This window comes from Cygnus olor, chromosome 2 (assembly GCF_009769625.2).
Source record: "Cygnus olor isolate bCygOlo1 chromosome 2, bCygOlo1.pri.v2, whole genome shotgun sequence".
NCBI classification, from domain to species: Eukaryota; Metazoa; Chordata; class Aves; order Anseriformes; family Anatidae; genus Cygnus; species Cygnus olor.
The window spans coordinates 1,440,572-1,468,265 of NC_049170.1; the positions used below are offsets into that span (position 1 = coordinate 1,440,572).

At 64.9% G+C, this 27,694-nt stretch overlaps 1 protein-coding gene across 3 annotated transcripts; it reads right to left on the reverse strand.

The window, feature by feature from the left end:
- Nucleotides 1-279: 279 nt before the first annotated feature.
- NBEAL2 (neurobeachin like 2) lies at nucleotides 280-27,117 on the reverse strand. Of its 3 annotated transcripts, XM_040548250.1 has the most exons (55): nucleotides 26,964-27,117; nucleotides 22,111-22,199; nucleotides 21,183-21,326; nucleotides 20,148-20,229; nucleotides 19,721-19,833; nucleotides 19,538-19,620; nucleotides 18,466-18,551; nucleotides 17,575-17,845; nucleotides 17,379-17,485; nucleotides 17,059-17,142; nucleotides 16,891-16,974; nucleotides 16,677-16,775; nucleotides 15,068-15,639; nucleotides 14,858-14,990; nucleotides 14,665-14,784; nucleotides 14,257-14,584; nucleotides 14,086-14,168; nucleotides 13,818-13,910; nucleotides 13,131-13,302; nucleotides 12,502-12,635; nucleotides 12,260-12,419; nucleotides 12,087-12,189; nucleotides 11,418-11,571; nucleotides 11,096-11,254; nucleotides 10,855-11,014; nucleotides 10,621-10,706; nucleotides 9,669-10,367; nucleotides 9,404-9,582; nucleotides 9,157-9,316; nucleotides 7,971-8,108; nucleotides 7,566-7,871; nucleotides 7,203-7,352; nucleotides 6,573-6,730; nucleotides 6,366-6,490; nucleotides 6,141-6,261; nucleotides 5,907-6,064; nucleotides 5,483-5,616; nucleotides 5,248-5,355; nucleotides 5,008-5,103; nucleotides 4,799-4,923; nucleotides 4,574-4,714; nucleotides 4,360-4,490; nucleotides 4,168-4,277; nucleotides 3,948-4,065; nucleotides 3,776-3,873; nucleotides 3,569-3,685; nucleotides 3,405-3,494; nucleotides 3,195-3,304; nucleotides 2,891-3,063; nucleotides 2,576-2,670; nucleotides 2,352-2,468; nucleotides 2,094-2,255; nucleotides 1,859-2,007; nucleotides 1,638-1,773; nucleotides 280-755 (listed from the first exon to the last, which is right to left on the reverse strand). In XM_040548250.1, the coding sequence occupies exons 1-55, from the start codon at nucleotides 27,012-27,014 to the stop codon at nucleotides 651-653; spliced, it is 8,259 nt and encodes a 2,752-aa protein (XP_040404184.1). In that variant the 5' UTR covers nucleotides 27,015-27,117; the 3' UTR covers nucleotides 280-650. The 3 variants fall into 3 exon arrangements, with proteins under 3 accessions (XP_040404184.1, XP_040404182.1, XP_040404183.1); XM_040548248.1 differs by having other exon boundaries at nucleotides 4,799-5,103; XM_040548249.1 differs by lacking the exon at nucleotides 26,964-27,117 and adding an exon at nucleotides 24,037-24,104 and having other exon boundaries at nucleotides 4,799-5,103.
- Nucleotides 27,118-27,694: the final 577 nt, after the last annotated feature.

Genomic DNA, 27,694 nt, shown 5'->3' on the forward strand with positions numbered 1-27,694 from the left:
TGGGGACACCCGGGCAGCCCGCAGGGACACGGGGGCTGCTGGTCCCCTGCCCGGACCACAGCCCGTGCCAGGCTGGCCCCGCTATGTAGGGCAGGAAGAATGGGCCCCGTGGCTCGCCGCATCCCAAAAACACAGCCTGGGGGGGGGCTGAGGGGGGGGGACGTCCCCAGCAGAGACAGTTCGGGGCAGACAAGGGCCTTGTGCACGTTTATTTCTTATAGATAGATATATTATTATTCTTTCTTTCTTTTCTTTTTTTTTTTTTTCTTTTTTTTTCTGTAAAAGAGCTAGAAATCAATAGAAAAACCAGTCGGGGAAGGGGGCAGCTGGCTCCCGGCCAGCGGGTGCGGGAGGGGGGACACGGCACCCCCCTTCCCAGCGAGGGGTCCCCCCCAGGCGTCTCCTCGCCCCCCTCATCCCACTGCTGTCCTCCAGCCCGGGGGGGCTGGATAAGGCCACGGCAAGGGGCCGAGCACGCAGCCCCGGCTGCGGGGAGCTCGGGGCTCGCCCCTCCTGTCCTCGCCCCCCGGCTCGCGAGGGGCTCGGGGCGCTGCTGTGGGGGGGAGTGGGGTCCCCCCCTTGTCGCCGTGCCCCCCAGAAGGGGCCGGGAGCTGCAGGAAGCCCGGCGGGGCCGGGTGCGGGGCGGCAACCTAGGACCTGCCCTCGTTGGGGTTGTACTCCGTCTCGCCGGCCGAGACCTGCGAGATGCGGCGGGTGGAGCGCCACAGCCGGCGGTGGAACTGGCCCGGACGCACCTAGGGGAGAGGGGGGTCAGTGCCTGCCCCACGCCCCATCCCCTTCCATGTCCCCATCCCCATCCCCTTCCATGTCCCCGTCCCCATTCTCCATCCCCTTCTCCATCCCCTAACAAGTCCCCGTCCCCATTCTCCATCCCCTTCCAAGTCCCCATCGCCATCCCCTTCTATGTCCCCATTCCCATTCTCCATCCTTTTCCATGTCCCCATCCCTATCCCCATCCTCATCCCCATCCCCTTTCCCCATCCTCATGCACACCTGCCTGCTCACACCCTTTCTCAGTCTCCATCCCCAGTCCCTTCCCCATCCTGTTCCAAATCCCCCTTATCCTTTCTCCATCTGCATCCTCTTCCAGATCCACAACCCCATCTCCGTTTCCAATCCCTTCCTCATCCCTACCCACAACCCCTACCTGAATCCCCATTCCCATCCAAACCCCGTCCCCTTCCTTAGGTGAATCCCCATCCCATCCTGTCCTGCTCCATGCCATTCATCCTGTCTGTCCCACCCTATACCATCCCAATCCAACTCAACCCACCTATTCTGTCAAATCCCATCCCAATCCAGCCCAACCCAACTCAACCCACCCATCCCATCCCACTCCAAGCCATCCCAATCCAACCCACCCCAACCCAACCCAAATCAACCCTCCCATCCCATCCCATCCCACCGCAACTCAACCCACCCATCCCATCCCAATCCAAGCCATCCCAACTCAACCCAACCCAATTATCCCATCCCATCCCAACTCAACCCAACCCAACTCAACCCAACCCTCCCATCCCATCCCATCCCATCCCAGACACAGGGACACAGCGACGTGACCTCCCCCCCCTGCACTGCCACCCCCCAGCCCCATGGCCAGGCGAGGCCGCGCTCACCTCGGCGGGCTGCCCGGCCCCCACCACGATCAGCTTGCCGTCCTCCAGCCCCACCAGGATGTGGCTCTTCTCCTTGGTCACCGACACGCTGTGCACGGGCACCCGCATGGGCACGGGGGCCATCGCCGCCCGGAGGCTGCAAGGGGGAGAAGATGGGGGGATCGCACCCCGCGGGCGTCCCAAGGGGGTGCCGGTGGCACCAGCGGGGTGCCAGCCCTCACCTCTGGAGGTCACGGATCTCCAGCCCGCACTGCATGGTCCCCAGCACCACGAACTCCTCCGTCATGCACATGGCCGTCACCTCCTGGTCCAGAGGGACGGAGGCGAGGTGCTTCCCGTTCACCGAGTAGAGGTGCAGCGCGAATTTGTCCTGCGAGAGAGAGCAGAGGCGGGGGGGGGATGACGGATCAGAGGGACCTGGGGACAGAGGGACGCAGCCCGGCCGTGCCACCTCACCTTGAGGGAGGCGCGCTCGCCCACGGCCGTCTGGGTGACGATCTGCCCCTCCGGCCCCACGGCCAGGTGGGTGACGGCAGCGGGCAGCGAGCTCTCCGCAGGTGGCCGCAGGGACTTCATGAAGAGGCCCCGGCGGATGGTGTGGATGATGATGGTGCCGTCCTGCGGAGGAAGAGGATGAGGGTGGTGCTGGCCGGCGCTGCTCGGTGGCTGTGCCACCCGCCCTGGGATGAGCCTCGCCACCCGTCCACTGCTCACCTTGGAGCCCGAGACAGCCATGTCCAGCTCGGTGCTGATGGCCACGCACGTCACCTCGTCGTCGTGGCCGTACAGGACCTGGACGGGCTTGGGGGCCAAGCCGCTGGAAAACCCACCCTGGTGGAGGGGACACAGGGACCTCAGGGACCTCACCGTGCTGCCACGGGGCCCCCCGGCAGTGAGCGCCTTCACCCTGAGAGCTGGCACACGGCGCAGCCCCGTACCTGCTGCAGGACCTGCCACACCATGCAGGTGGTGTCCCGGGAGCCAGAAATGAGGTAGATGCCGCACAGGTCGAGCGCCAGGCAGGTAACAACATCTGTGACACCCAGAGAGACGCGGTGAGCTGCTGGCCCCGTCCCCATGTGTCTTGGCAGCCCGGCCCCAGCAGGTGGCACCAAGAGGGACGCTTTGGGGCGCGGAGCTGCTGCTAGCCCCATCCTGGCCCTGGTGGAGCCTGGATGAGCCCTGAGGGCTGCAGAGATGTCCCCTGCGCCATCCCGGGTCCCCTTGGCACCCCGTGGAGGGGGACACCGTACCTATGTGCCGGGTGATGTGCCCAACGACCTTCCCTTTGCCCAGCGAGGTGACGCGCAGGCTGTTGTCCCAGTGTCCCCCGCTGAAGAGCAGCTTCCCGTCGGGGGACACGGCCAGCGTGCGGGAGCACAGGTCCGCGCCGGGGGCGAAGGGGCCCTGCAGGAAGCGCTGGGTCCTGGCGGGGAGGGACACAACACGGGATGGTGGCAGGGACACGATCCTGACACTGGAGGGACCGGAGAGCTCGTGTGGCCCCAAGGGACCCGGGGATGGGACCGTCCCCGCCGCACACACACGCGGACTCACTTCGCATTGGAGACGGTGGGGTCTTTGGTGAAGCTGAAGTAGTTGGAGATGTTCTTGTCGTAGGGCAGCCAGTTGTGGGTCCCCAGCAGGCCGTTGGCACTCACGGTGACCTGGGGAGAGGGGGGTGATGGTGGTGACGCACCCGGGGGACCCCCGACACCGGCACCCTCCCGGCGAGGAGCACCCGTGCCTCAGTTTCCCCGCGCTCACCAGGACGTCGGGGGATCCCTGAGTGATGAAGGAGTGCGCCTGGTTCTTGGGGACCACGGCTTGCACCAGGGCCACGCCGTCACTGATGCCCTGCGGAGAAGGCGCAGCCGGTGGGTGCCCTGCTCGCCGCTGGCACCCCCGGCACCCCGTGTCCCTGTCCCCACCTCCACGAAGAAGGACTTGAGCTGGTCCAGGTTCTCGAAGACGTTGGGCGGGCGGGTGTCCAGGCGGGCCAGTCTGCGGGCTGCGCTCTCAGCTGACAGCCGGGCGGGATGGGGCTCCTAGAGCGGGGGGGTGAGACCCGTGAGAAGGGGGGCAGCACCCCCCGAAACGAAGCGGGGGGGCTTGGATTTCTGGGGGGACTGAGCCACCTTGAGCAGCTGGCAGGGCGTCTGCCCGAAGTTGCTGATGATGCCCTCCAAAGCCTTCCTCTGCGTCTCGTCCGCGATGGCGTCCAGGTCCACGGCGCCTGGGGATGGAGACAGGGGGGCATCAGTGAGGCCACCCGGTGGGTGCCCCCCACCCCGTGTCCCCGCGGCTCACCCTCGTAGGTGCAGTAGTAGAAGACGTTGAGGGCCTCCACGGCGGCCGGGCCTCGCTGCTTGTACCCGAAAATGAGGTCGATCCACTCGTGGAGGTGGGCTGAGACGTACTCCGACTCCTGCAGGGGCACGGGGCATCAGGGGGGGTCGGGGACGCCCGCTGCCCCCCCCAGGACGACCCTGCCCCAGTGGGAGAGGAGATGGGGGCTCCACCATCTCACCAGGGCTTTGCGGTGCTGGTAGATGAAGTCCTCGCGGGAGCGCGCCCACCGCGGCAGCACCACGTCGCTCACCTTCTCGTTGGACATCTGCAGGCAGCCCAGGTCGAAGCCTGCGGGCAGCAGGGAAGACGGTGGGTCAGGGACCCGGCCATCCTGTCCCCATCCCCATCCCCGTCCCCGTCCCCCCGTTACCGTTCTGGTTCTCCAGGAACTCAGGGAAGTAGAAGAACTCGGGGATGAGCTCCTTGACGTCCACGGGGTTTTCCATGCGGGCCTGCCACGCCGCCGGCACCGAGTGGAACTGCCGGTCCGAGCAGTCGAACCTGGTGGCACGGGGTGACCGTGGGACCCCGGCGGTGGTGGCTTTGTCCCCTACCCCGTGTCCCCCCCGCCCCCGGGTGCTCACCGTCCGCTCTGCAGCTGGATGTGCAGCGTGGTGAAGGGCTCGGTGCGGATCAGGTAGTGCATGACGCCCGCCGCGTTGGAGTAGTGCGTCCCGTAGTGAAACTTGTCCACGGTGCCCGTGGGGTCCTCGAAGCTCTCATACCTGGCATGGGGAGAAACAGCAGGGTCAGAGCAGGTGCCCCAGTCCCCCCCCCACCCCCGGCCCCCATTTTTTTGGGGCACTCACTTTTCCTTCACGTCCCGCGCGTGCCTCTCGTTGGCCACCCCGATGGGCTTGGAGAGATCCCGAAACACGGCCGGGTCGGTGAGGTCGAGGGTCTCCGAGACGTAGTCCCGCAGGATCCAGGGGAACTGGGTGGGGTTGGGGTTGGGTGAGGCTGGGGAGGGCCTGGAGCCACCGGGCAGCCCGGGGTTGGGGGGACACAGGGTGCTCACCACGGGGTACTGCGAGAGGTCGTTGTAGGTGCGCCCCGCGATCGTGTTCAGCTGCATGAGGTACTCGAAGTTGGAGATCTCCCGCAGAACCCATTTCTGGAGCAAAAAGAGGGGACGGCTGAGATGGGTTTGGGGGCAGAAGGTGGAGCAAACCCCACAGCTGGCCCCGCAGGGGGCACGTGGACACCCTTCTTTGCACAGACGCCCTCGGGGGGGCACGGGGAGGGGGAACACGGGTACCTGGGTGAGCCCCGAGGCTTTCAGCAGCTCCTGGGGCGAGCGGCTGCCGAAGTAGATCTGGCTGGGGGGCCGCAGGCCCAGGATGCAGGAGTAGACCTTGTTCCTCACCTGCGGGGATGGAGGCGAGAGCCCTGCTGATGCTCGAGGTCCCCATGTGGACCTGACACAGTCCTGTGACTCCAGGGGGGGCCCGGCTGGAGCCTGGGGGTCTCGGGGTAGAAAAGGGTGCCGCCACCTTCTTCTTGAAGTTGAGGAAGTAGTTGGCCTGGTCGATGAAGAAGAGCTCGAGCGCGGAGCGGCGCAGGTTGTAGCGGCGCAGGTGGACCTCGCGCAGGTGGGACAAGGGGCGCTTGAAGTCGTAGCCGATCCCTGCCGGGGGAGCACAGAGCCCCGCGGGCTTCAGCGAGCACCCAGCAGGGGGGTGAGGCAGGGGACGAGGGGCAGGGATTGGGGACAGCACCGGGGAGAGCACCCCAAAAGGTCGACGTCCCTGGGGTTGGGCTTTGAGGGGGGGGGCAGGGGATGGATGGGGGCATCTTCACCCTGCTGTGCCGCAAGGACCCCCCCAAGGAGCTCCAGCCTGTCTGGGGGACCAGCGGTTGGGCAGAGATTGTGACCCTGTCCCCCTGCCCCATGCTCTCCCAGGCACGTGCCCTTACCTCCCTCCGTCTCTTCCTTCTCGCTGCTGCCGTCGTAGAAGTAGACGTGCTGGGTCGTCACCTCCAGGCGGCCGGGGACGACCGCCACCGTCGTGATGAGCTCGCAGTCCTCCGAGACCACCAGCTTCTCCCGCTGGTTCTGCTCCTTGGGCTCGGCCCTGGGGGACAGGGGAAGGGTGAGGATACCCCCCGGGTGAGGGACCTGGGGTGACGGGTGGGGACGGGGACACTCACTGGGTGTCCAGGACGGGGAGGTCCTCCTCGGCCAGCTGGTCGTCCTCCAGCTCGCTCACCTTGGCCTCCTTGGCCATGGCGAGCGGGAGGGACTCGGCGGGGTTGTGGAGGTTGTCGGCTCCTGGAACAAGGGGGGAGGTCAGTGGGCACCCCCCGTGGAAGGGGGACGAGTCCTGCCAAGCCCCCCTGGGGATAGGGGGACCCCTGGGTGCCCACCAGCCTCACCCAGGTTGTCCCGCAGGGCGCTGGCCTCCAAGTGCTGGTCAAAATTCAGGTTGGGCACCAGCTTCAGACGCATCCTCGAGTAGGTCTCGGCACTTGAGAGCTTCCAGCGAACCTCGGGCGGGTTCCTGGGGGGCAGGTGGGGGTGAGGCACGCCAGACCTCCACCCGTACCCCCCCCTGGAGCTGAGGTGGGGGTGTGGGTGCTCACCGGTCAGCCCAGGCGGAGCGGGGCGAGGTGAGGAGGCGGCACAGGGAGCGCCACTGCTTCAGCACGGTGCTCTGGTGGTTGTTGGCTTGCTTCAGCACGTTGGCGTGCCGGGCGTTTTCGGCCTTGGCGCGTTTCGCTGCCGGCTCCAGCACCAGATCCTGCCGAGGGAGCGGGAAGGGGAGGTGATGGTGGGGTTGGGGCTTGGGGACGTTCCTGGGGTGAGGAACACGCCCATGGGGTGACGTCTGCAGCGCGAGGAGAACATCCCCAGGGTGATGTCCCTGGGATGAGGAGCAATGCCCTGGCGCAAGAAGCCTGTCCCTAGGATCACCCCAGGGTGAAGAGCACATCCCGGGGATCATGTCGCTAGGGTGATGGGCATGTTCCCTGGGTGAGGAGCGTGTCCCTAGGATGACATCCTTGGGGTGAGGAGTGTGTTCCTAGGATGACATCCCCAAGGTGAGGAACACATCGCTGGGACGATGTCTCTGGGGTGAAGAGGATGTCTCCAGGATAACATCACTGGGATGAGGAGCACATCCCTGGGGTGACACTGGGACAAGTGGCACGGCCCTGGGACAAGTGGCACGGCCCCAGGGAGATGTCCCCAGGGCGAGGAGGAGGCAGTACCTGGAACATCTTCCTGCTGTCCGCCTTGTCCCGCTCCCGCCGCAGGGAGCTGCTCATCATGGCGTCGTAGCAGGCGTTCCAGAAGTTGGACATGTGGTCGTGGCTCTTGGCGAACGTGTCCATCTCGAACTGCGCCATGGTGGGCTGCACCTGCGGGGGAAGAGAGGAGACGTCTGCAGGGTGCTCAGCAGGGCACCAGCACCCTCTAACACTCACCCAGGCTGCCAGCACCCCTTCCCTGGAGGTCATCCCGGCACGGGACCGGGACGTCCCAGCCTGGTGGCACTCCAACACTGGAGCAACGTCTAAGCCTGGGAAGGGGCCTCCCCAAGGGTCCCAAACAGGGTGCCCCGTGGCACCCACGTGCTTCTCGATGAAGCTCCTCCACTCGGGGGTGGTGCAGAAGAGCTGGAAGTCCTCGTAGAAGGTGGGGCTGCCGTTGGTGGGGGGCAGCGAGGGCAGGAAGAGCTGCAGCTGCAGGGTCTCGTAGCACTGGTCCATGAGCGTGCGCACGATGGGCACCAGCCACGAGAAGGTCTCCGATTTGGCGTCCAGCGAGCGCCGCAGCGGGGTCTCCAGCTTGCCCAGCAGGTAGCAAGCCTCGTCCTTTTTGGGGGCCGAGGCGGTCTGCAGCAGGCTGTGCAGCTTCACGTAGGCCAGCGAGTGCAGCTTGGGGAGGGAGGGACACACGGGGCATTAGATGAAGCCTCCTGCCCGGCCCCAAAAGGCTGGGGTCTTCCCCCGGAGCCCCAGGAGGGGGTGACCCACCTGGGGGTCCTGCAGCATGATGTAGCCCACCAGGACGCGCAGCCCCGTCTGGGCCATCTCCTTGAGGTCGGAGGTGCCGTTGGCCAGGTGGTACCAGACGCCCAGCTTGTCCAGGAGGCCGCTCACCCCCTCGTAGATCTGGGGGGGGGGCACAGTGAGCCCCCCGCCGCTCCAGCCCCCGAGCCGGAGCCGGGTCCCCATCTCCCAGCCACCGCTCGACACCAGTTTGGGTTATGGGGAGGGGAAGGAATTAGGGGCTGGGGTTAGGGCAGGGGAAAGGTTTTAGGGTTGGGGTTAAGGTTTGGAATTAGGGTACAGAGTGGGGGCTTAGGGTGGGGGCTTAGGGTTATGGTTAGGATTAGGGTTAGGGTTGAGTCTCATAACAAGGATGTAGGGTTAAGGTTTAGGATTGGGATTTAGGAGGTCTGGTTAGGTTTATAGGTTTTAAGTTAGGGTTTAGGGTATAGAGCTAGGTTTAGGGCTTGGGTTTATGGCAAGGGCATAGGGTTAAGGTTGAAGGTCAGGATTAGGAGTTAGGGCTAGGGTTTACAGCAAGGATGTAGGGTTAGGGTTGAGGCTCAGGGTTAGATTTATATAATTCAGGGATAAAGATCTTAATGTACAGGATTAGTGTATAGGGTTTGGGTTTATGATAAGGATGTAGGGTTAAGGGTTAGGGATTAGGGATAGGCTATAGGATTGGGGCTCACAGCAGGAGTGTAGAGTTAAGGTTTAGGGTTAGGTTTACAGTTTAGGTTTATAGGTTATGAGCCAGGGTGAGGTTTTAGGATTTGGGTTTGGGTTAGTTCCTAGAGTTAGGTTTATGGGCTACAGGTTAAAGGCTAACATCAAGGTTAGGTGTTAGCATTAGGGTTGAGGATTAGGGTTAGGTTTACAGCAAGGGTGTACTGTTAGGGTTGGGGTTAAGGCTTACGGTTAGAGTTGGGGTTTATGGCAAGAGTGTAGGGCTGGAACGAAGTTTTAGGGTTAGGTTTAGAGGTTAGGGTTAAATTCACAGGTTATGGGTTAGGTTTTAGGATTTGGGCTTGGGTTAGTTTCTAGGGTTAGGCTTACGGGCTATGGGTGTAGGGGCAGGGTTTAGGGGCAAGACTAACCCCAGGTTTGGGGGTCAGCACAAGGGTTTAGAGTTCTCTGTGGGGCCAGGACCCTGCCTGTGGCCGCTCACCTTCTCGCTCCACAGGGCCTGGTTGTTGTGCCCCTCGGAGAACAAGAAGTCCTGGAGCAGCCGCAGCAGCTTGAGAGCATTTTGGGTGAGGCCGGGCAGGGCGGCCGGCCCCGACTCCTTCAGGTCCGTCAGCGCCGACTCCAGCATCATCTCCAGCAGGCTGCGGGACAGCGGGGAGCTCTGTAGGGCCGCCACCACCCCGGGACACCCCGTGGCCCCTGTTGACCCTCCGTACGCCCCCACAAACCTGCGCTTGATCTCGTCGGGGGGCCGCACCAGCTCGCAGGCCGTGCCCAGCTTGGTGAGAACGGAGAAGACCTGCCCGCGCTCCCTCCATGCCGCGTCGTCCCAGCCCTCCACCCCGCGCCACGTCACCGAGAAGACGATGTTGGTCAGGAGGTTGCACAGCTCCTCCTCGGGCGTTTGCTGCCAGCAGAGGGGGGGGAGAAAAGAATTAGGGGACCCCGCCGGTAACCCTAAAAAGAAGGTGGGTGCCACGGCTCGGGGCTCACCTGGGGGTTGCTGGTGTTGGAGACGTTGTCGCTGGGTAGGGCGTCCTGGTAGCTGCTCTCATCCAGGACGTTGGAGAGGCTGGAGCTCTTGCGGGTGCGCATCCCCGGGAAGGGTTTGAAGCTCTCCAGGGGCGAGGGGGTGCCGGGGCCGCTGGCAGGCGTCTGCGCGCCGCTCTCGGCCGTGGCGATGGAGCTGGTGCTGGCCAGGTCGAGCCCCAGGTCGAAGGGCGAGGTGGAGAAGGGCGAGAGCGGGTGGTAGACGCCATCAAAGGGGACGTCGCCGGGGTTGGAGGAAGAGCGGCTGGCGCGGTCGGAGGAGTCGAAGGACTTGAAGTTGTAGGAGTGGAAGGACTTGGTGCGGCCGCTCGGCGAGATGGAGTGGTCGGAGAAGCCCTCGGAGAGCTCCTGGTCCGAAGCCTCGTAGCCCAGAGGCAGGAAGACGTCCAGCTCCTGCAGGTCAGTGGGTGGTGGGCTCGCGCTGCCCACCGCCTCCTTCCCCACCTCGTTGCTGCCGTCCCTGCCGGGGGGCTCCGAGAGGCGCAGGAGCTCCAGGCAGCCCCCGCTGCTCGAGTGGCTCAGGCTGTGCTGGCGAGACTCGTAGGACTCCTTGACGTAGAGCTTGGTGAGTGTGTCCTGCCAGCCCGCCAGCCTCGCCAGCTGCTTCACCATGTCCTGCTGCGCGTAGATCAAGTGGAAGAGCTGCGGGATGAGAGGTGGAGACACCCAGCGGGGTCACCTCAGCTTCAGGCAGCCACTCGGGGGGCTTGGACCCCCCCCCAAAGGGCAGGAGCAGGACGGGCATGGCCCCGCAAAGGGCATGAGCACCCCAGGTCCCATCATGCAGCCCCGTGCATGGGGTGTTATCGCTGTCCCCATGTCCCCGTGTTCCCATGGGGGAGCTCAGCCCCGGGGTGATCGTGTGGTGGCACCCCCTGCACCTTGCTCTGCTCACCTTGCGGCAGATATCGAGCCGGATGGTCAGCTCAGCCCGGTGGGACAGGTAAACCACGGCCACCAGGTCCTTGTAGTTGGGAGGGTCTGCAGGCAAGGATAGTTTTGGTCCCCCAAAGCCACCAAAAGTCCCCAGATCTACCTCCAGCCAGCCCGACTGAGCTGAGCTGGGTGGGAAGCCACCGTGATGGCCCTGTGGTGTGCCACCAGGATGGGACAGAAGGGGACACGGTACCTGCCCCGAGGACCTGCTCCGAGAGGCAGCGGAAGAGCAGCATGGAGCCGGGGATGTCGCTGAGGCAGGCGATGAGCCCCTGGTACCCGATGTCCTTCAGCTTCAGGCGGTTCTTGCTGCGCTCGGGGACCTTCTCGTACTTCAGCATCTTGTAGAGGACCTGGCGAGGCACAGAGGGGTGGCGGTGGCCCCGCGGAGAAGCCCCCAGCCTCAGGGGACGACACCGGGGACCCCTTCTCACCTTGAAGACCCTTTCCCGCACTTCATCCGAGAACTTCTTCTGCACCAGCAGCGAGAAGAGGACCTCCACGTGGCCCGGCTCGAAGAGGAAGGCGAAGAGCTGCTCCTGGGCGGGCGAGCCCTTCAGCAGGCTGTGGATCACCTCCAGCGCCCCGCAGACCTGTGGGCAAAGGGTGCACGCTGTCCTCCACACACCCCACCGGGGTCTCAGCAGCTTCTCCCCACCTGCTTGCTGACCCACTGCCGAGAGCGGGGCCAGCCCCACGTGTCTGGGGACCCTTTTCGGGGTGGCGTGGTGGGACCCGGGTGGCCAGGCGCCGTACCTGCTGCTCGTCCTGCGCCGCGGCCACGTAGTTCAGCAAGCTCTGCATCTCCTCCCCGGAGAAGCTCCTGCAGAAGAAGTCCTTCACCAGGCTGAAGAGGGACGTCTGCACCGTCTTGATGTCGTCCGTCGTCGTGGACTTCTCCTTGGAGGCACTGGGGAAGAGATGCACGTGGATGTGCACAGCCGCCCTCTTGCCCCCAGCTACCCATCGCCAGCACAATCCCAAATCCCACCATGGAGCCTGAGGAGCTCCAAGACAGTGTGAACATCCCTGCAGGCACACCAGGAAACACCCACCCCATGGGTTTGGGTCTCTGCAGGGTGTGAGCAGCCCGTTGCAGAAATGCAAGGGGTCAGGCAAGAAGAGAGCATCAGTTTGTTGCAGGAACCACGATGCTCCCAGTTACTGCTGGGGTGGATTTTGGGGCTAATTGGTTGCAGATCTGGGTATGTTAAAGACCATGCAACGCTTGGGGATGGGGCACGGGGAGCAGAAGGTCCTGTGCCCACCATAATGCTCCATCAGATTTCCCCATGACGTGCTCGCAGGGGGGGGATACTACCCCAAATAAAGGGTGTCCACCCCAAACTGCAGCTTCCAGGGCTCAAGCCCACCACGACACCGGCGTCTGGGAGCCGGGCATCCCAGCTACAAGCAGCAGCTCACCCGTAGTAGGTCCGGATGGAGTCGAGGACGTACTGCACCCCGTACTTCTTGCGGATGCGCTGCTTGTGGTCCTTGACGACGTTGGCCAGGTACTGGATGTGACCTGCGTGGAGAGGACGTGAGCGGCCACCATCGGGCACCGGGGAGCCCCGCGGGTGCCCTCCTGCTCCCACCTAGGCGGACGGCGAAGTCGCTGTTGCTCCAGATGCGGAAATCGAAGAGCAGGTGCTGGTAGAGGAGGTGCAGCAGGAGCCCGCTGCCCTCGGAGGCCACCTGCTCCATCAGGATCTGCGAGGCCATCAGCGTGCTCATGTCCAGCAGCGGGCCGGAGACCTGCACGGGGTGACAAGGTGGGGGGTTTGTGGTTTGGGCAGCGATTTTGGGATGGAGCCCTGTGGCTGTGGCAGCCCCCTACCTTCTGCAGAAGCGCCCCGATGATGGCCGGCCCGTGGCACTGCACCAGGCTCTCCTGGTTCACCGGGTGGTGCTGGATGAAGTTCTTCACCAGCAGCAGGAAGGCGGCCACGCTGTTCCTCTCCAGCCTGCTCTCTGCAAGGCATGGGTAGAGCTGGGAGCCACCAGCCAGCTCCCACCAGGGTCCTTCCCACTTCTGCCACGATGGGCCCCCTGGTGACCCCACCACAAACTGTTCTCCAATCCGTTCACCTATTTCTCCCAAACTTAACCCAGCAGAAACCTCAGTTGTTCTGAGCTCCTGGAAAATCAGCAGCTGGGTATCAGGAGGAATTTCATGTCACTAAGGCTTCTGCATGAACTTAAGTCTACTGCAGGACACCATGTACTACATGCAAAAGCAAAACTGGAGCTAGGCAGGCTTGAACCACCCTCATCTTCCCAGAACCGCTCATTTATGACTAATTAGGTCATAACAACCTCAAAAGACGTCAACAACAGCGATGGTTTTTCCATTGCCCCATAAATCTTGGTGCCCCAGGCAAGGCTTTGCCCGTGGTAGACACCAGCCCACGTGGCAGCTGGGTTACCTACGGGACGGCTCCTGCTTCAACCCCCTGGGGACCTCACCTGAGGACCTGCCCAGCGGGATCAGCATGCCCTGGGCGTTCCTGGAGGACGTCAGCTCTGGCCCCACCAGGTCGTTGGTCTCCTGCTCGTCCTCGGCCTCCTCCTTCTTGGTCACCACTTGCTCGAGCAGGGGCAGCAGGACGCCCATCCCGCCCACGCAGTTGACCACGTCCTGCCGGGGGGAGGCGAGAGGCTTTGCTGGGTGCCCCTGGGGGCTGCACAGTGACGGCGGTGTAGAGGAGGAGGTTGCACATCCACCCAGGGCCAGGGACCCCTGGGGCCCATTCTGCCAGCTCACCCAAGCTGGAGAACACTAAATCCTGTGGCTAGCAAAGGCTGAGGTGTGCCCTGACCCATCCTACAGCACACACCCCAAAAGGTGCCCCAAAAGCACTTGTTCCCCTGCAGTGACCACCCATGGTGCCCAGCCTGGACACTGAGGACCTCCAGGGCTGACCCTGGTGGCCCAGGAGCCATCACTCAAGGCCTTGGTGGACCCATAGGTCAGGCAGGTCCTTGACGGACCCCCATACCACATATTCCCCTGATTCCCCCGTAGGGTCCAGGGGAACCACCACGGCCATCCAGCACCCCCTGGGGGTCCTGCCCTACATCCATGGCGAGGCCTGGCAGCCTCCAAGCCACGGGGTGGATGGATCAGGCCGGGCCACCCTGTGCCCAGCGTACCTTGACGTCCCAGTTGACCACCTTGTGCCCCGTCAGTCTCCCGTCCAGGCCGTGACTGGGAGAGAGGTCCAGGCAGATGTTGTTCCTGCAGGCCTGGAAGAGAGCACAGCACCCCGTGAGGACTCAGGGACACTTAGGGACATGTTCCCACCATCACCCCAAAAACGTCACTTGGGGAAGACGAGGTGGGTTGAACCTCAAGGACCATGAGGGGAAGGTCCCAGTGAGGACAAACACAATGGGAGCGACTCCACGGGGCTGCCCTCACCTGCGGGGTGTAGTAGAGCAGGAGCTTGCTGCTGAGTTCCACCAGGTCGCCTTCCAGCGTAAACGGAGATGCTATGTTTGGACCTGGGGGAGGAAAGAGGGGTGAGCCGCGAAGGGTTGGAGATGTGGCTGCCCCCCACCCCCCCGTGGATGTCCCCCTGTCCCGACGTACCCGAGCAGAAGAGCGCCTTGACCTGGGTTTGCTGCAGCGCCTCGCAGAAGATGGCCACTGAGCCCAGGTGGCCCTCGAGGGACGTGGGGGTGCCCCACTCGGTGTCCTGGCTGCCGGCCGCTGTGGTGGCCACCACCCCCTCGGTGGGGGGCTGCAGGGGGGTCCAGGCGTGGGGGCCCAGGGCAGCGGGGAAGGACTGCGAGCGGCAGAGCGCGGGGTGCGGGGGGAAGGCCAGCTCCGGCCCGTGGGACGGCGGTGGGTGGCTGCTGCCGATGGCCGTGGTGGTGGTGCGGTGCCCCGCGGAGCCGATGCAGCAGGAGGTGAAGGACTGCAGGGGAGAGGGAGCGGCGTTTGGTCCCCAAGCTGCCACCCAGAGGGGCAACACAGTGCCGGGGAGGGGTCCCTGACCTCATGCAGGGACGGGAAGCGGAGCTGCGCCGTCTTCCGAAGGTGCCCGTCTGCGTAGATGCTGACCACGTTCTGGCCGAAGGGCCGGCGGCCGGCGACGTGGACGATGTCGACGCAGTGCTGCGGGGATGAGCAGGGGGTGTCAGGCCATCCCTGTCCCCACCACGGGGACGGGGATGGGGACGTCGCTCACCCAGGCCGAGTCGTTGAAGGCCACCTCCGGCAGCGCCACCGTCATGTAGTCCTTCTTGGTGCAGACGGCCACCACCAGCATGCCGTCGGTGGTGAAGAAGGCCTCGAAGCCCGTCCCGCTGGCCGTGAAGAAGCTGCGGAGGGGGGACAGCACGGTGGGGACGGCTGCGTCTCACCCTCCTCACCCTCCTCCCATCCCCACCAGCCTCACCTGTAGAGCTGCCTCCTCTTTGGCCTCGCCGGCAGCCTGGGCTCCTCCTCGCTGAGGCAGAGCCAGGCGTGGAAGGCGAAGGCGCCGCCGGGCCACTTTTGGACAGCGGGCACCATGATCCCGGCCATACCGGGGGTCAGGTCGAAGTACTGCAAGGCCCGCGGGGGGCCCTCGGCCCGCGCCATCCCCGAGAGCGCCCGCAGCACGGGCGCCGTGTAGGGGTGCGGCCCCCGGCCCCGCTCGCGCCGCAGCAGCCGCAGCAGCTGCCGCAGCTCGCCGGGCCGAATGGAGAGGCCGCCCAGCGCCTGCAGCAGCTCCAGCAGGTTTTCGGAGCAGGCGGGCGGCAGCGCCGGCTCGGCGGCCAGGGCGGCCAGCAGCCTGCCCACCATGCCCGCCTTGACGCAGGTGAGGCGGCTGGGCAGCGGGGCCTCGCACAGGCGCCGCAGCCGCTCGGCCAGGAAGAGCTGCAGCTCGCGGCAGGCCAGCGCCGGCAGCCAGGCCAGCAGCAGGAGCAGAGGCTGCTCGTTGCGGATGGGGTGCGCTGGGAAGGAGCTGTGGTCGCCCTCCACTGCCTGCCGAAATACAGGAGATGGTCGGTGCGGCACCGGGCATGGGGAGAGGGATGGATCCCCACCCCGGCCAGCCCGGGCATGCAGTGGTGACCCCTGTGCACTGAGCATCTTGGAGACTCCCGTGGACCAAGGGCCTTGAGAGACCCTTGTGAACCAAGCCCCTTGGGAGACCCTCGTGAATGAAGGGTCTTGGGGGACCCTAGTGAGCCAAGGGCCCTGGGAGATCCTCATGAATAAAGGGTATTGGGAGACCCTCATGATCCAAGGGCCTCGGGAGACTGTTGTGAATGAAGGCTCTTGGGAGACCCTTGTAAACCAAGAGCCTTGGTGGACCCTTATGAATGAAGGGTCTTGGGAGACCCTTGTAAACCAAGAGCCTTGGTGGACCCTCGTGAACTAAGAGCCTTGGGAGACCCTCGTGAATGAAGGGTCTTGGGAGACCCTTGTAAACCAAGGGCCCTGAGAGACCCTCGTGAATGAAGGGTCTTGGGAGACTCTCGTGAATGAAGGGCCTTGGGGGACCCTCATGAACCAAGTCCCTTGGGAGACCCTCGTGAATGAACGTTCTTGGGAGACCCTCATGATTCAAGACCCTTGGGAGACTCTTGTGAACTAAGAGCCTTGGGAGACCCTCATGAATGAAGGGCCTTGGGGGACCTTTGTGATCCAAGCCCCTTGGGAGACCCTCGTGCACCAAGTGTTTTGGGAGTCCTTCCCCCCACATAAACTCTTGGAGACCTGAGAGACCCTCATGCACCAAAACCCTTGGGAGACCCCCGTGCACCGAGCATTTTGGGGAACCCTCCCAAGACCCCTCCCAAATGGCTCAAATTTCCCCAAAGCTGAGCACCACTCAAAGCTCAAGGCAGTGAGGCCACCTCGGGATGGGGACCATGGGGACCATGGGGGGTGAGAGAAGGGGCTGCAGCAGGCAGAGATCAACCTGGTTGTTCCACTGGGGGATGCCAGCACCGAAGAAGGAGAAGAGGGTTTACGGGAGCTGGGAGGACTATGGGATGAGCCGAGGGAGCACTCACCATGTTGAGGAGCTCCTGGAGCAGGCGCTGGGTGGGCTGGCCCTGGCTCCTCAGCACCTCGTAGAAGTGGGCATAGCCGATGCGTTCCTTAAACACCTCCTGCAAGCACCCGGGCATGTTGGGCTCTGCAGCGGCCCCAGGACGAGCTGCTCTGTCCCAGAGCACCTCGCAGCGTGAAAAACCCCAACCCCAGCTGCACTGGGGTTGTGCCCACCTTGGCCGAGGGCGAGTTGCTCATGATGGCCGTGAGCACCCCGATAGCGTGGACCGCGATGGCATCGGAGCCGACGTCAAAGACCTGCAGGACAGGGGGTGGGTCGGCTGCGGGCATCGCCCCCGACCCCGCTGGGCAGCTGTGCTGTGGGGCAGCCCGACAGAATACCTGCTGGAGCCCACTGCCCGTTGGCGGCTGCACGGGGAGCTTGTCCTGGGCTTCACCCGCCTCCTGCGTGCTGTTGAGGTAGAGCTGGGGCGAGGAAGGCAGAGGCCAGGCGGGGATGTGGGGGGAGAGGAAATAGGGTCATGCACCATCGCTGCCCCAGCTTGGGGCGAGGGCGAGGTGGGGATGGTGCCGGGGCAGCTGCTGCAGCGCGGCCGCTCCATCCCGACATCGCCTGGGGCGTTTCGAGCCGGGGAGGATGAGGATGGAGGTGAGGATGCTGCATCCCAAAGCTCAAACAAAGCCCAAAGCAGTGCAGCTACCTTGCTGTTCTGCAGGAGGCGGATGATGTGCTCGAAGCAGTTGTTGCTGAGGAAGACGGCTTGCAGGACCGGCCGGTCGTCGCAGCTCAGCATGGCCGGGATGGCATCTGCGGCGGGTTTGCGGGAAAAACATCTCAGCGCCCTCCACGACCCCAAACCCGCTCCCCGCCAGCACCCGAACCCCAACCCCCTTTACCCAGCATCTGCACCCGCAGGGCGATGAGGCCGCTGGCCGCCGGCGCTGCCTCGGGCAGGTTGGCGTTGAGCACCTTGAAGTAGCCGTCCAGCAGCGCGCGCAGGGGCACGGGGCCGGGGCTGCTGGCGTGCAGCGCGTGCACCGCCGCCACCACGCTGCGCAGCGTCAGGCCCAGCAGCCCCGGGCACGGCGCAGGCCCCGCGCCCGCCCGCCGCAGCACCCCCAGCAGCACCTCCAGCGCCGCCGGCGTGATGGCTCGCAGCGCGTTGGGCTGCCAGGAGCAAATGGAAATGTTTATTTTATTTATTCCACACCCCCCCCCCTCACCCACCAATGTAAAACCCCACGTTTAAGCCAGCCCCGGTGATGTTTGCAGCGCTACAGGTCTTACACGACGCTTTCCTGCCCGCCGCCCCGCTCTTGGTGCATGCAAATTAATTGAAAAAAGCACGTTTTGGGGCTGTTAATCAAGTCCTGCTTTGTTGAGCACTGGGTTTATTACAGCCCGTGTGCGCTCGGCATTGAGTTATCCACCCAAGGTGCTCTCGGCTGCCCCGGAGCTGAACGGGAGGGAAGCTGCCGGCCAGGACTGCTCTTTAACTTCACTCTCATTTTGTTTTTTTTAAGGTGAATTGAGGGTGTCCCCCAGGCTGCTGCAATTTCTAAATGTGATCCGGAAAGGCTTTTGGAAGTCAAGCTGTTTAATTCCAGTTTAATTCCAGCCAAGCATCTTGCTTGGAACAAGCAAGGCTTGGGGTTAGGTCTCGGCACGGCTTCCCTCTCGCCAGCCCATGCTGACACACGCAGCCCCATCAGGGGGGAGTGAAGGTTTGGTAGAGCCGTGGGGACCCCCCCATGTCCCCGCTGTCCCCGTCCCCACCCCAGCAGTACCTTGGACCCGGAGAGGATGGCCCCGAAGAGGTGGATGAGCCGGAGCTGGAGCTCGTCGGGGAGCTGCCCGCCGGGCTGGAAGCTCTCTGCAAGGACAAGGGGCGATGGAGGCGCTTGGGGCAGGTGGCAAAAAAAAAGGCAAAAATTCCCTTTTCCACCTATCCCACCCCAAAACCCACCCCGGACTCCGTGGCACTGGACCCTGGTGGGGGAAAAGGGGCACAAACACCTCGGATTTCGGCAGCTTTGGCTGCAGGGGGGGAGTTTTTTGTTCTAAAACCCCGGGGTTTTGAGCTAAAATCAAGCCTGGTGGGGATTCACAGCCGGCACTGGTAACAGCTTGCCGGGAGTTTTAGGTGCTTTCTGCAACCCCTTTGCCCAGAGGCAACCCCCGTTCACGGCTCATTTATGGGGTTTTTAGGGCTTCCCGGTCAGGCTGTATTTTTGTCAGCCCCATGCACCACAGCGGCCAAAAATCATGTTAAAAGGACGCCGATCGCCCGGCTTCGGTGCCCTGAAGTCATCAGTCTCGCCTGAAAAATCCCATTTGCTTTGTTTCCTGTGGCACAGGCTGCTTCCGAAATAAGGTGAAAGCGCTGAACGCTGAGCGTGGAAAAGGAGGGTTTTGCCCCCAAAAAGGAGGGGGGCGCATCCTGCGAGAACTGCCAGGAAGCCTGGCTGCTTCACGCCGGCGGTGGACTGGTGGAGCACACCTGTGTTTGCAGGGTTTCCCCTTCCAGTCTGTTTTAGGTGATTTAAATAACAATAAATTAAATTTTAGCATCGAAAGCTCAGGTTTTGGGTCTGTGGGGGGCTCCAGAAGCGACGCCACCGCCCCCCCCCCCCGGAAAGCCACCTTGAGTTAATCCCTGCTCCGTGAAGTCCCTTTAACGCCGGCGGACTCCCGGGAGGGGGGGGGGGGGTGTCAAAAAAAATAAAGGGCCCCCCAAAAAAACAGCTTCAGCTGGTGCTGACCGCAGCATGGATAAAAAGAATTGGCCCGGGGGGGGGGGGCAGGGATCGCTGCCCGAACCAGGACCCCCCCCAGCACGGGGTGGGGGCGCAGATTTACCTTGGAAGAAGGCGTCGAACTCGGGGGGCAAAGCGGCGGGGGCGAACTTGTATTTGCTCTTCTCCTGCGAGCTGACGACTTCCCTGGAAGGAGAGGAGTGAGGTGGGGGCGGCGAGAGGGGTGCGAGGAATTTTTTTTTGGGGGGCGGCGGGGGCCGGGTGGCCGTGCCCCCCCGGGGCTCACCCGCTCAGCTGCCGCCGCCAGGTCTGGTAGGGGTCGAAGAGGCACTCGCAGAGGTGCAGGGCGTAGAGCATCACGCTCTCCAGCTGCGCCCCCTCCTCCTGGCCGCTTCTCAGCTGGGGGGGGGTGGGGGTGCAGAGCATGGTTAATCCCAAATAATGCCCCCCACCCCCCCCCCCACTTTGCCTTCTCCCTCCTCCATCCCACCGGGAGCCATCATCCGCGCGCCACGAAGGCGCAAAGCGGTACCCGAGCGCTTGCCCCCATCCCTCTCCTTCCTTCCACCCCCCCCCCCCCGCTAAAATCTGGGGTCCCGTAGGTGCTCAGCGCCCCCCCCCCCACCCCCCCAGACCCTAAAACCCCCGGGAGTGGGGGGGGGGGGGGTTGGTTCAGGACCGCGGTGCCGTCGGGTTCTCCCCGCAGCGCCCACCTTGCTCGCGCAGCCCCGCAGCAGCGCCAGCACCTCGGGGATGAAGCCGGGCGTTTTGTCCGCTTGGACGTTCTCCAGATTCCTGCGAGGTGTGAAACGCCGTGGGGGGGGGGACAACACACCCGGGGGGGGGGATATAACACACCCAGGGGGGGGATATAATGGGCTGGGGGGGGGGGGGGTGGGATAAGGCGCCGCGTCCTCGGCTGACCCCGTGTCCTCCCGCACCACCCAGCCCCATTGTTCGGGACCTGGCCCCCCTCCAGCCCTAAATATACCCATGGCGAGGGGGGGGGGGGGAGAAGGTGGGGGGGGGGGACAGGTCCCCTGGCCGGGTGGCCCCCCAGGGGTTGGGTGGGGGCGAGCAGAGGCCGCTATCAGCACGAGGGGAAGGGGCAGGAAGGGGCCAGGCGGCTGGGGGGGGGGGGGGGGCCCACAGGAGGAACAGGGCTGGAGCATGCGGGGTGGGGGCACCGTGCACCTGGGGGGCCACCATAAACTTTTTGGGGGGGGTACATGATGCATTTGGGGGGGGGCACGACGCACCTGGGGGGGGTGATGAGATTTTTGGGGTGCGGGATGAGGTTTTGGGGGGGGAGATGGCGTGATGCGCTTTGGGGGGGGACAATGAAATTCTTTTGGGGGGGGCACAATTGAATTCTTCGGGGGGGGGGCACAATGCACAATGCACTTTTTCGGGGGGGGGGCAACGCGATGCACTTGGGTGGGGACAGGACACACTTGAGGGCGGCAGAGGGGATGCACTTTTGGGGCGCAATACACACTTTGGGAGGCGGGAGAAATGCCCCGGGGGGGGCAGAATAAACATTTTTTTTTTTGGGGGGGGGGACACACACAAATATGTGTCTGGGGGAGGAACGTGCACCCAGTGAGCCACCACGGAGGTTTGGGACCCCTCCTCTCCCCCTCCTGCCCCAACCCCGGGGGTCTCCGTCTGGGCTGGGGGTGGGGGGGGGGGTCTGTACATTTGGGGGGGGGCTCTGTCCATCCGGGGGGGGCCACCCCGCCACCCACCTGCAGATGATGATGAAGAACTTGAGCAGCAGCAGGGCCTGCCCGAGGCGGGGGCCCTGTCCCTCGCACTGCGCCAGCCGCTGGCTCAGCACCTGCAGCACCTCCCGCGGCAGCACCGGGATCTCCGACGCCGAATCCTCCGGCCTGGGGGGGGGGGGGGGGGGCCAGGATGGGACCTCACCCCCAAAAAAACACCCCCCCCCAGCACCCCCCCCCCCCCCGCCAAGAGCCTCCCGCGGGGCCGGATGGCTGCAAACCGCCGAGCGAGGCAGCGGATGAGCCGCCTCCGGCGCTGCAGCGAAAACCCCAAAACCGAGACCCGGCTGCGAACCCGGGGCTGGGGGGGGGGGGGGGGAATTATTTTTTTTTGGGGGGGTGGGTTGTATTTTTTGGGGGAGGAGGGTTATTCTTTCTTGTTTTTGTTTTTTTTTTTGGGGGGGGGGGAGCGAGGGGGTATTTGGGGGGGGGTATTTTTGGGGGCGTGGGTTATTTTTTTGGGGGGTGGGTTATTTTTTTAGGGTGGGTTATTTTTTGGGGGAGGGGTTATTTTTTTGCGGGGGTGTATTTTTTTGTGGGGGTGTATTTTTTGGGGCGGTTACTTTGCAGGGGGGGTGGCTTACTTTCTTGGGGTTGGGTTATTTTTTTTTGCGGGGGGTTACTTTTGGGGGGGTGGGCTACTTTTTTTAGGAGGTGGGTTATTTTTTTGGGGGACGGGTTATTTTTTTGTGGGGGTGGTTATTTTTTTGGGAAGGGGGTATTCTTTTGGGGGGGGGCGGGTGTATTTTTTTGAGGGGGGTATTTTTTTTGTGGTGGTGTATTTTTTTGGGGGGGGGAGGTTATTTTGTTTTCGAGTGTTTTTTTTTTTTTTTTTGGAGTGGGTTATTTTTTTTTTTTTTTGAGGGGGGGGGTGAGGCGGCGACGCCCTCACCTGCGGGGCTCCAGCGAGGGCACGGCGATGACCTTCTCGAAGTTCATGACGAAGGCCTCCAGCCACTGCTGCAGGTACGCCAGGTCCTTCTGCAAGGGCGGGGGCGGCCGTCAAGTCATGGGTTTGTTTTTTCTTAATTTTATGTCATTATTTTTTGCAGGGGGGACCCCTGAAGTCCCAGGCTGGGTGCTGGCCAATCAGCTCCCGCGGAGATCCGCCCCCCCGGTCAGAGCCACCGGCCAATCAGAGCGGTCCCCCGGGAGCTGTTGGCCCAGTGGGGATCCAGTGCCTTGCGGACTGGCCAATCAGCACGCAGAGCAGTGATGCCCCCCAGGAACGGCTGGCCAATCAGCACAGCAGGTAGCCAAACACCCCTGGGAGCCACCGGCCAATGAGCAACCAGAGCTGCACAACCTGTAGAGGTGCCAGCCAATCAGCACGAAGAACAGCACAACCTGTAGAACTGCTGACCAATCAGCACTCAGAGCAGAACAACCTGTAGAGGTGCTGACCAATCAGCACAAAGAACAGCACAACCTGTGGAGGTGCTGACCAATCAGCACTCAGAGCAGAACAACCTGTAGAAGAACTGACCAATCAGCACACAGAGCAGAACAACCTGTAGAGGCACTGGCCAATCAGCACAAGGAACAGCACAACCTGTAGAGGAACTGACCAATCAGCACTCAGAGCAGCACAACCTGCAGAGGTACCGACCAATCACCACGCAGAGCACCTGTCCCCACAGGCACCTACCAGCCAATCAGCACCAGGAGCAGCCCCTCTAAGACAACACCTGCCCAATCACCGCTCAGAATGACCCAACCCCGCCACCTGCCAGCCAATCAGCACGCAGAGCACCTGGTCCTCCAGGCGGGCGCCAGCCAATCAGCAGGCGGAGCGCGGACCCCGCCCCCGCGGGGTTGTGCAAGGGGTGAGTCACCCAGCCCCCACCCTATGGAGCACCCTTGGGTGCCTGGGCACCCTATGGGGCACCCTGGGGTGCCCCCGGCCCCCTGCACCCCATGGAGCACCCCTGGGTGCCCCATGCCCCTGTGCACCCCATGGAGCACCCTTGGGTGCCTGGGTACCCTATGGAGCACCCTTGGGTGCCTGGGGACTCTATGGGGCACCCCGGGGTGCCCATGTCCCCCTGCACCCCACGGAGCACCCTTGGATGTCTGGGCACCCCATGGGACACCCCAGGGTGCCCACGTCCCCCTGCACCCCATGGAGGACCCTTGGGTGCTGTGCACCCCATGGAGCACCCCATAGAGCACCCTGGGGTCTCCATGACCCCGTGCACCCCACGCAGCACCCTGGGGTGACCCACGACCCCGTGCAGCACCCTTGGGTGACCCACGCCCCTGCTCACCACATGGAGCACCCTGGGGTGTCCGTGTCCCTGTGGACCCCATGGAGCACCCTGGGGTGCTGCACTAGGGACATAGGGGCACCCCAGGGTGCAGCACCCCAAGGTGCCCCATGTCCCTGTGCACCCCATGGAGCACCCCGGGGTGTTGGTGGACCCCATGGAGCACCCTTAGGTGTCCATGCCCCCGAGCACCCCGCGCAGCACCCTGGGGTGCCTACGACCCCCACGGAGCACCCCAGGGTGCCCCATTTTCCGTGCACCACCTCGAGGTGTCCACCACCGAGCACCCTTGGGTGCCCGTGCCCCCCCTGCCCCGAGGCCACCCCATCCCTATCACCCCATGCAGCACCCTTGGGTGCCCGTGCCCCCCGCGCAGCACCCAGCGCAGCCACCTCCCCTCCACCCCCACAGCCCCCGACCCCCCCCTCGCCCCACTCCCCCCCCGACACCCCTTTTTGCTCCCAGGGGACCCCCGGGTGACACCCGCGGGACACCACCCGCCGCCTCCGGCACCCTTGGGACCCCCCCCCCCTCCCCCAGCACCCCGATACCTCCGGGGGGGCCCCGGCGGGGCGCCCGCGCGCCTCCATGGCCCCCGGTGCCGCCGCGGGAAGGGGCGGTGGCGAGGCCGGGGAGCGGAAACGCGCGTGGGGACACCGGTGACGGGGGGGGGGGGGGGGGGGGGGACGGGACGCGCGCCTCCGCGCTCCTATTTTTTTTTTTTTTCTGTTTTATTTTTTTTTTTTTAATTTTTCCTGTCCCCCCCCCCCCCCCCCCCCCCTTTATTATTATTTTTTTTTTTTCGTGGAGGTCTTGTGTAAAACGGAGTCAGGAAATGCCAAGTCACTCGCGGCCCCAACGACATTTCCTTCCCCCCCCCCCCCACCCCCCGGGGGGCCGCTGTCACCGCCGTCACCGCCGTCACCGCCGCGCGCACCGGGGGGCCGCGGCGGCGTCCGTGCCCCGCCGCGTGCCGCCAACACCGTGGGGACGTCGGCGCCGGCCTCGGTGTCCCCGCCCCGGTGGCGCCCCGCTGCTGTCACCCGCGCCGCCGCCGCCGCACCGCGCGCCCCCGGTCCCCGAGCCGGTGTCCCCGTGCGCCCCGTGGGGTTGGTGGCTTCGGGGCTCGGTGGCACGGTGCCACCTGGGAACGTCACCCCCGTCACCGGCCCCTCGGCTTCTCGTCTGCGCCCCTGTCCCCAAAAGCCACCCCCCCGGGCTCGCTCGGGGTCCCCCGCCGGCCTCGATCCATCCCGTGGGGGGCGTCGGACGTCGCGGTGGCACCGTCCGTGTCCCGTGTCACCGCGGGACGTCCCTGTCCCTGCAGGAGGGGTGGCCGAGGGCGCTTGGGGCACGCGCGTGTCCCCGCTGGTGTCACACACGTCCCCGTGCGAGCGCGCGCACCTGATGGGGTGGCACGTGGCCCCGTAAGAGCGCGCACACCCCAACGCTGCGACCACTGTCCCCGTGCAAGTGTGCACACCCCGCTGGCATGGCACGTGGCCCTATATGAGTGTGCACACCCCAATGGTGTGACCGACGTCCCCGCACAAGCGCCCACACGCACGACATGACACGTCCCCACAGTGGCGTGCACACCCCGGTGGCATGGCCCCTGTCCCTATAAGCCCCCGTCCCTATGGGTGCACACTCCGGTGGCATGGCACCCGTCCCTATAAGCCCCCGTCCCTATAAGCCCCCGTCCCTATAAGCCCCCGTCCCTATAAGCCCCCGTCCCTATGGGTGCACACCCTGGTGGCACGGCCCCTGTCCCTATAAGCCCCCATCCCTATAAGCCCCCGTCCCTATGGGTGCACACCCCGGTGGCACGGCCCCTGTCCCTATAAGCCCCCGTCCCTATGTGTGCACACCCCGGTGGCACGGCCCCCATCCCTATAAGCCCCCATCCCTATAAGCCCCCTTCCCTATAAGCCCCCGTCCCTATAAGCCCCCGTCCCTATAAGCCCCCGTCCCTATGGGTGCACACCCCGGTGGCACGGCCCCCGTCCCTATAAGCCCCCGTCCCTATAAGCCCGCACACCCCGGTGGCACCGCGGGTGTCCCCATGCGAGCGCCCACCCCGCGGCCCCGCACGCCTCCCCCTGCCTGACCCCCCCCAGCGCATCCCAGTCCCCAAACTGGGAGCACCCCAGTGACCGGTGGTACCGGCACCGCCGCCTCCCCGGCTCCAGATCCCCTTTTTTTTTCCCCAAAATATGGGGAAGACCCAAAGCCACGGGGGGGGCTCCGGAGCAGACGGGACCCCCCCCGGCCCCGTGGCCCTAACGAGGACCTGGCTCCCCGGCACCTAACGAGCTGCCGGCCGCGATCCTAATTACGCCGGCGCGATCCCAAAAGGCGTCACCGCTCGTCCCCAAGAGCCCCGCTGCCCAAAACGCCCCGTTTGGACCCAAAAATGGATGGGGGGGGGGGGGGGGGACACACACGACGACAGCCGGAGCGCGCGGTGCTCCCCGGCGGTGGTGGCCGGGGCGGGGGGGGGGGGGGGGTCCCCATGTCCCCAGCACTGCGGGGACCCCCCCGTGGGGCCGGACAAAGCTTTGGGGCGGGGGGGCTGCTGGAGCAGGGTGAAACGGGGGGAGGGAAGGGGGGCACTGCAGTGGGACCCCCTCCCCCCCTTTGTGCAGGACCCCCCCCCAAAGTATGGGACCCCCCCCCCCCAAGGTGCAGGACCCCTCCCAAGGTGCGGGGCCCCCCCCAAGATATGGGACCCCCCCCCCCCCAAGGTGCGGGACCCCCCCCCCCAAGATATGGGACCCCCCCCCAAGGTGCGCGACCCCCCCCCAAGGTGTGGGACCCCACCCCGAGGTGCAGGACCCCCCCGCTAAGGTATGGGACTCCCCCCTCAAGGTGTGGGACCCCCCCCCTCAAGGTATGGGACCCCCCTCAACGTGTGGGACCCCCCCCCAAATTCCGCCCCCCCCCCCCCGGCGCAGAGCGAGGAGCCCAGGAGGTGGCTCCAATGTCACCGCGGCCGCACCTGCTGCTGGGGGGGGGGGGACAAGCAAGCAGGGGGGGGGGCACAGCTGGGGATAACGGGGGGCTGGTGTCCGGGGGGGGGCACTATGGGGAGTCCCCCCCCCTCCTCGGGTAGGTAGGGGAGGGTCGCAGAGCCCCCGAATTTGGGGGAAAGGAGGGCGGGGGGGGGGGGGAGGGTGCACTGAAGCCCTAAATTTGAGGGGCGGGGGGGGGGGGGGCTCGGAGCCCTCAAAATAGGGGGGGGGGAAGGGGGGGGGTGTCAGGAAACCCCCAAATTTTGAGGGGGGAAAATAGGGGAGGGGGGGGGGTCAGGGAAACCCCCAATCTTTTTTTTTTTTTTTGGGGGGGGGGGAGGGCGTGGGCACGGGGGGTCGCAAAGCAGGGAGGAAGGGGGATGGGGGAGGGATGGGGATGGGGGGGGGGGGGGGCCCTATTTTTTTTTTTTTTTTGGGGGGGGGGGGGGGGGGTCCGGGCTCACCTTGGCGAAGTAAAGCATCCAGAGCTCGTAGAGCCGCTCCCGGGAAGCCATGCCGAGCCGGGCCGAGCCGGGCCGAGCCGGGCTCAGCGCTCCCGGCCCTGCCGCCCCCGGGGGGCCATAGCCCTGGGGGGGGGGGGGGGGTGGTGGTGGTGGTGGTGGTGGTGGTGAGGGGGGGGGGGGGGGGGCAGCACGGTTTGGGTGAGATCGAGGGAAAAAAGGGGAAAGGGTTGAGGGGGGGGGGGTGGGGGTCGGGAGGAAAAAGGGGAAAGGGGGTGCTGGGGTCGGGGACTGTGAAGGGGGGGGGGGGGGGGGCTGGCACGGCGCTGCCCCGGCACGGCTCGGCACGGCTCGGCTCGGCTGCCAGCTCCGCCCCGCTGCCGGGCCCTCCCCCAGGTGCGTGCTTTGGGGGGGGTGGGGGCACCTCCCGGTCCCGTCCCCCCCCCCCCCCCCCTCCGTGGTGCAGGTGTCCCCCCCATCTCCCCTCCCCCTCCCAAAATTTGGGGGGCAGCTGTTTGTACACCCCCCCCCCCCCCCTCCCCCCGTACCCTCACACACCCGAATGGGCTGCCGGGGGTGTGGGGGGTGCGGGGGGGGGTGCGGGGAGAGAAAAAAGGGTGAGGTGTGAAATAAAGGGGGCACCCCCCCCCCCAAAAAAAAAAAAATGCGGTGAAAAAACCTTTATTTAGCCCCCCCATCAAGCTGCACCCCCCACCCCGAAATACCCCCCCCCC

Excerpts from the sequence above, each read along its gene's own strand:
- NBEAL2 (XM_040548248.1), bottom strand. The coding sequence starts at position 27,014 with ATGGCTTCCCGGGAGCGGCTCTACGAGCTCTGGATGCTTTACTTCGCC. Across the intron at positions 5,617-5,906 it reads GAAGGAAGAGACGGAGGGAG|GGATCGGCTACGACTTCAAG; the intron begins GTAAGGGCACGT and ends CTCCCCCGGCAG. Across the intron at positions 2,469-2,575 it reads TGTGGCAGGTCCTGCAGCAG|GGTGGGTTTTCCAGCGGCTT; the intron begins GTACGGGGCTGC and ends CCCCTCCACCAG.